The following is a 6000-nucleotide window of genomic DNA, read 5'->3' on the forward strand; positions in this document are numbered from 1 at the left end:
AGTTTTTTAACAAATGCAGCAAATTGCAACATATTTCTGCCACCCTCCCACGTGACTATGACGCGTTTGACGTAGCAGAAAGCACCCGCCCCCCACCTGCCCCCCTCAGTGTTTTGTTCTACACTGCAGTGAACACGATATAATAAGTTTATCTACTAGCGTTTATTAATACTTTACCAATCAGTAATGTTCAGCTGATGTCGACGCGGTGCTTGCGCTTCGTGCACCTCAAAGTCCTCGTCCGATTCCAGGTCCAACACATGCGGCTGAACGCGCTGTATCACCATGATGAATAAAAGTTTACTCCTACCACTATCAGGGTGCACGTCTGTCTCCCCCTCCCTCCCTGAGATGGGCGGAGGAAGGGCGGCTCACTCAGAGCCTACATCATGTTTGGAGGGCGGAGCCTGTGCTTTCTCAGGACGATCGGGGGGATGAGCAATAGCCAGTTTTTCATAGTTCCTGGTCTGTGACTGTCTCCAAGAGATCAGTAAGATTTCATAACTATTGTGTAATGGATGTTCCAAAACCCAAATTGTGCTTGTTTATGTGCAGAAGATACAATATGAAAAGAATTATTTTACATGAGATGGGCCCTTTAAAAATCTATTGCTTCATGACATCACAAGATGGAACAGAGTATTTTGAGCTTTGGAGAGGTAGACAGATTTATAATAAAGAGTTGCTCAAACGTGTGTGAATGAAACAAAACACAACTCCAGGTCTGTTTTTGAAGAAGTAACAACATTATAACATGACTAAATCTCACAAGAGTAAAATAAATTTAAAAAAATGTGAGGCCAAAATTGGAAATTAAAGTCTCATCTTGTCTCGTTCTCGTGGACCCAATCTCATGTTTTGTCTCATCTTCTAGAAATTGTGTTTAGACCCACCCTTAGTGACCAGTGGGCTCCTTTGTTTCACATGCGTCTGAAATAAATCTGAAATAAACAAATCTGATTGGACGATCTTGTTTGGTTCTGGCTTGAAACCCGATGGAGAACATGGTAATACAAAGAGGTATTGGGTTTGATGAATGGGTTTCTTTCTGAACAAATTGAAAAAAACAGTGCTAATTTTTTTGTTTAGTTTTGTCTGCACATCTCTTTGTCTCGCGGCCCTCTGAGAAAATGTAGTAGACTTTAAGTATACGTGATGATGTAGAGAGTATACTAAGTACACTACGTTTATTCAGGGGAGCACGCTGTCTGCTGGGATCACTACTTGAAGACTACTCAAGAGTTTCAATGAGATAAGTTAAGTCAAATTAGAGATCGACCGATATGTTTTTTCTATGGCCGATACAGATGCTGACTGTTTAGAATACAAAGGTAGCTCTCCACTACTCTGCGGAGGAAAGTCATTTCGGCCGCATGTATCTGCGATCTTGTCCTTTCGGTCATTACCCAAAGCTCATGGGCATAGGTGAGGGGAGGAACGTAAATTGAGAGTTTTGCCTCGGCTCAGCTCCCTCTTCACCGCAACAGTCCGATACAGCGACCTCAAGTAGAAGAATTCAAGTATCTTTTCATCCCTGTTAAATATTTTTCCATGGTATTTCTTGAGGGTTTGTTCACTGCACTTCATATCTCCTGCTCTGTGCTGTGTGTGCATACGCTCGATGCAAAAAACTCGACACTATACTGGCAACTATGTGTAATGGATGCGCAATTACACTTTATTCTAGTACGACAAAAAAAAGGCACGCTGCCCGAGGTCACACTCTTCTCCCCTGGCATCACACAGTGGATTCTGTTTAGTGCAATGAACAAAGTGTAAATGATGATCTATGTACTGTGTTAGCGATATGACATTTGTGAATGAATCGGCTCTTTTAAACAATTCCTTTAAGGTGAACTTCGCAACTTTTCTGGTGGAGGATACACTACCTTCTTGCCTCCATGGAGATGTTATTGCTTTCTGCAGAATGTTCCCTGGTATGACTGTTGCCGACTGAGCGATCCCCTTATTAAAGAATCTGTTCTGGCACAAAAAAAAGGACAAGGGCAATGTGGTATAAAAGTTACAAATCTTTTTTTAATCTTCTAGACATTCAAAAACTACTGTATTTTCCGTGCTATTAGGAGCTCTGGATTATAAGGCGCACTGTCATTGAATGGTCTATTTTCAAATTTTTTTCACAAATAAACCACACCGGACTTTAAACGAATCACAACTGTTGGATGGGTCAGTGGACGGTGACTCTGGGCTTTGTTCAGTTGTGGCGTGTAGGGAGGGTGCTGTATGGGACCGCTGGATTGTCGGCGTGTTCACAGTGACTCAGTTGTTCAGTTGTGGCTAGAAGTGGCACATTGCACTCGCTTTTTCAGTTTGTTCCTCCGTTCCGTTCCTCATCCGTGTGGAGTGATGAGTGTGTCTGGGTGTTTTTCGCTGCGCGATCGCTGTCTGCTCCGTGTGTGTTTGCGTGCGTTTCGGGTGGTGCGGCTTTGTAGTTTACTGAAGCCGTCCTGGGACACCCGAGTAGATTCGTGTATAGGGCGCTCTGGATTGTGGGGCGCGCAGTCGTTTTTTGATGGGGTTGGAGGCTTAAGAGCGTGACTAATAGCCCGGAAAATACGATATTTCTTGTTCCCTTTGTGGTACACAACTACAACCCACTCAACCGTCAAAAATGCAGGATTCAACCCACCACTAACTAAAACACAAAAAATTTAATTAGTAATCGCAAACCAAGCATTAATAAAAAAAAAAAAAAAACTAGTTAAACAGTACATTTACAATAAGTTAATGTGCTAGTGCTATGCAAACATGGATACTGCTGTGAATGGGTACTTAAAATGCTTGTGCCAAAGTATTTGACTACTTGCTTTTAAAAGTAACTAAGTTAGATTACAAGTTAGTTTATTAGTTACTTTCAGCAGCGGCTGATCTCCCACCCCCTTTTTGAAGGTAGACAACACTTTGTCGCCAGCACAGAGTGAACAACGAACCTTTATGTTGCCATCCTGAAATAAAGGATGAAATAAAATCAAAAGAATGTTTGTATTTCCAGCTGCAAAAGGCGTCCCTCTCTCCCTCCATTGTTTACATCTGACATGTGGCGGAGCGGAGATGACGTAACATCATAGAAAACGTGTCACCAAAGACAATTTATATGATCGTTGGGATCACATAACCCACGTCGCCAAAAAAATAAAAATAAATAACCTACGACGCCCTGAAATGCAAAAATAGTAACGCACAGTGTATTAGATAAGTAACTTAAATCTGACAACTGGTTTGGAAATAGCACCGCTTTAGTCTACTCATTACTGACAAAAGTAGTCGGACTACAGTAACTTGTTACTAAGTAGCGTGTTAGTGGCGTCACTGGACCTAACCTTGCGTTGCACTGACAACCTGGCCAGATATTGCACTTCCCTCCAAGACCTCAGCTACTGTTCAACAACATTCATTTAAAACCAACACTAAGAATAAGGATAAAGAATAAAGAATAAAGAATAAAGAGCAAGAATCAAGCAGCAGTGGCAATCGAAAGTTTAGAAGGGGGAGGGGGAACTCTACATGGGACTCGTAAATACATTCCTTCTGTGAATAGGGATGACTCGCCACAGATCTGAATTGTAATGAGGCATAATGCTGTAGCCTACTTGTCTTCGTTGTGATAGATAATCTATACTGTGGAACATTCTAGACAACACAATAACATTTCCATGGAGACAAGCAGGTAGTGGACCTTCCAGTAAAAATGTTACGCAGTGCACCTTTATCGTGAATGGTAGGAACTGAATCTTGTTTTTTAAACAAACAAATCTTTCTAGTTTTTATTCATTTTTACAGTGATTAACCCTGAACCAACAGAAGAATCAGCACAAAACCAGAGAAGGCTACACGAGTGAGAGCATTGTGTACAAAAAAACATACTTGGCATTGTAATAATAGTTCATTTTCTGCCTATTATTATTGTAGTGCAACGTTTTATTTAGACCGTGCATAATTTCAAAGGGTAAACACACTCTCACTCTCAGTTGGAACCATTTTAAACAGATCTGAGCCTTGGTGAGTTCTCTCTGTGATTATTTGCTTCTGTCATATGAATAAATAGTGAAAGAGTGACAGAGCTTTTGAACGGCTCTTTGAAATGAACTAATATAAAAATTTGGATCCCATGAAAGAGCTGAAATTTCCATCATTATTATGAATGTTGCCATTTATTGCATTAAAGAGGGGGTATTCTGCAAAATTGATTTTTGGGGGGGCTTTCTACCATGTTATAATGTAGCCAGGCTGGTGCCACCTAGAACCTCCGCTCAATTTCATTTCTCTCCAGTGACTAGGTCAGGAATCAGAATACACTAGATGGTTTGCAAGAACCCCCGAAGTTGTAGACCGCGCACCGGCCAATCAGCGAAGAGCTGTGAAGCCATGACGTCAAACTCAAGCATCTGTCTGGGTCCCTTTTTGGGGTGCAGCACAACAGTAAACAAAGCGGTCGAGATGGATGTAGACGAAGGCATACATTTTTGTTTGGCAACGATTCCCAGAATCGAGGATTTAAAGCCAAAGAGAATGATTGGTCTTCTTCCTATAGGATTTGGTGCATTACATAGGTCACGACCAAATAACAGCGGTTAAGTAAAAAAAGTACCCGCATACCGTTGAGTAAACGAATCCTAATGCTCCGAGGTCAGATGGTTTTCACGAAATGAAACCGGCTGATGAATCAAGCTAGTTATAACATTGTTCTCTCATCAAAAACATCCCTGAAGAGGTTTATATGTCATCCATGCATGTTTGAGTAATTTAGCGATCTCTCACGAACACTATTCGAACTCACCTTACGATCAGCAGTATGAGTCTGTCCAATGCTCCGCCCACAAGCCTAGGTCATCCATGTTCTCACACGACAATTCTCCATAAATATACAAAAACATGATACAAAACTGTACACTACAACTTGACAAACTGGATACGATGTGCAGTACTTTTATGAACTTGAACTAAAGGTGCAATAAAAAATGTGAAATTTGTATTTGACAAAGGAAGTCCAAAGGAGGATAGCATATGCAGTCTGCTATTGCTACTCGGGTTGGTTCAGCTCTTCACTGATTGGCCGGTGCGCCGTCTACAACTTCCAGGGTCCTTGCAAACCGTCTAGTGTATTCTGATTCTGATCCTAGGTGCTGGAGAGAAATTAAATTGAGCGGAGGCACTAGGTGGCACCAGCCTGGATACGTGTACACCCTCACAAAAGCAAAACATAAAAAAAAAAAGGAACTTATATTTTACGAAAAACAAGACTTTAAAAAATCTATTTGAATCAATGTGAGAATCTGGCAATTGAGTATTGCAAGGTAAAACTGAATCAGATGTTTCTTACACCTCAAATCTCTACTACTAATGCATTATCAATTACCTTACTTCAGTACTTCACTAACACCATTTTTGTGTCCAGTTCAACAGATGCCTCCGAGCCTTCATCAGCTGCTCCCCTCTTTCAAGCAACTCCACACTCAAGTCCTTCTCCAGGGCCACCAGGACGCTACGCACCTTCCGCCAGGAGAGGGAGCACCCCGCCCTGTCGCTGTCCATCCGTAAAGAGACGTCGGACAATGGCAAAAAACTCCAGAACCATCAGAACAACCACCACAGCCCCAGCCCCTCTGCAGACAAGTCCGCCCCACCCTCGCACAGCCCCTCCAAACCCAGAGTCATCCTGGTGGCCCACTACAGGGAATAACGCCAAACGGACTGAATGTTTACACGAAAAGCATGCAGACTTTAAAGGGCCCATACTACACTATTTTCTGATCTAGGTTATAATGTTGTTTCCTCATCACAAACGGACCTGGAGTTGTCTTTAAATAGAAAGTTGCCCTTACTGAAAAATGTAAAAGTGGGCAAGGTACAAACCTGAGGCACTCTGACTGAATATATTAAAAGTCCTTTATTGCATGAGGGGACGCCAACGCATTTCGACCAGCAAGATGGTCTTCGTCAGGGCAAAAGTTAAAAAAAGTGAGTTTTAATATATTCAGT

The 6000-nt window shown here is 41.9% G+C and overlaps 1 protein-coding gene across 1 annotated transcript in view; it reads left to right on the top strand.

Annotated features, from left to right (window-relative positions):
- Positions 1-5711, top strand: part of LOC110165540 (pinopsin-like) — a gene marked incomplete at its 5' end in the record, with an annotated part of 99014 nt that extends 93303 nt beyond the window's left edge. The window contains one exon of the mRNA XM_020930740.2: positions 5417-5711. Within this exon, the coding sequence (XP_020786399.2) occupies positions 5417-5701 (285 nt within the window). The remainder of the gene's footprint in view (positions 1-5416) is intronic.
- Between the last annotated feature and the right edge of the window lie 289 nt (positions 5712-6000).

Source organism: Boleophthalmus pectinirostris, unplaced genomic scaffold, assembly GCF_026225935.1.
Source record: "Boleophthalmus pectinirostris isolate CB_2022bp ecotype Guang Dong unplaced genomic scaffold, ASM2622593v1 HiC_scaffold_15, whole genome shotgun sequence".
Lineage (NCBI taxonomy): Eukaryota > Metazoa > Chordata > Actinopteri > Gobiiformes > Gobiidae > Boleophthalmus > Boleophthalmus pectinirostris.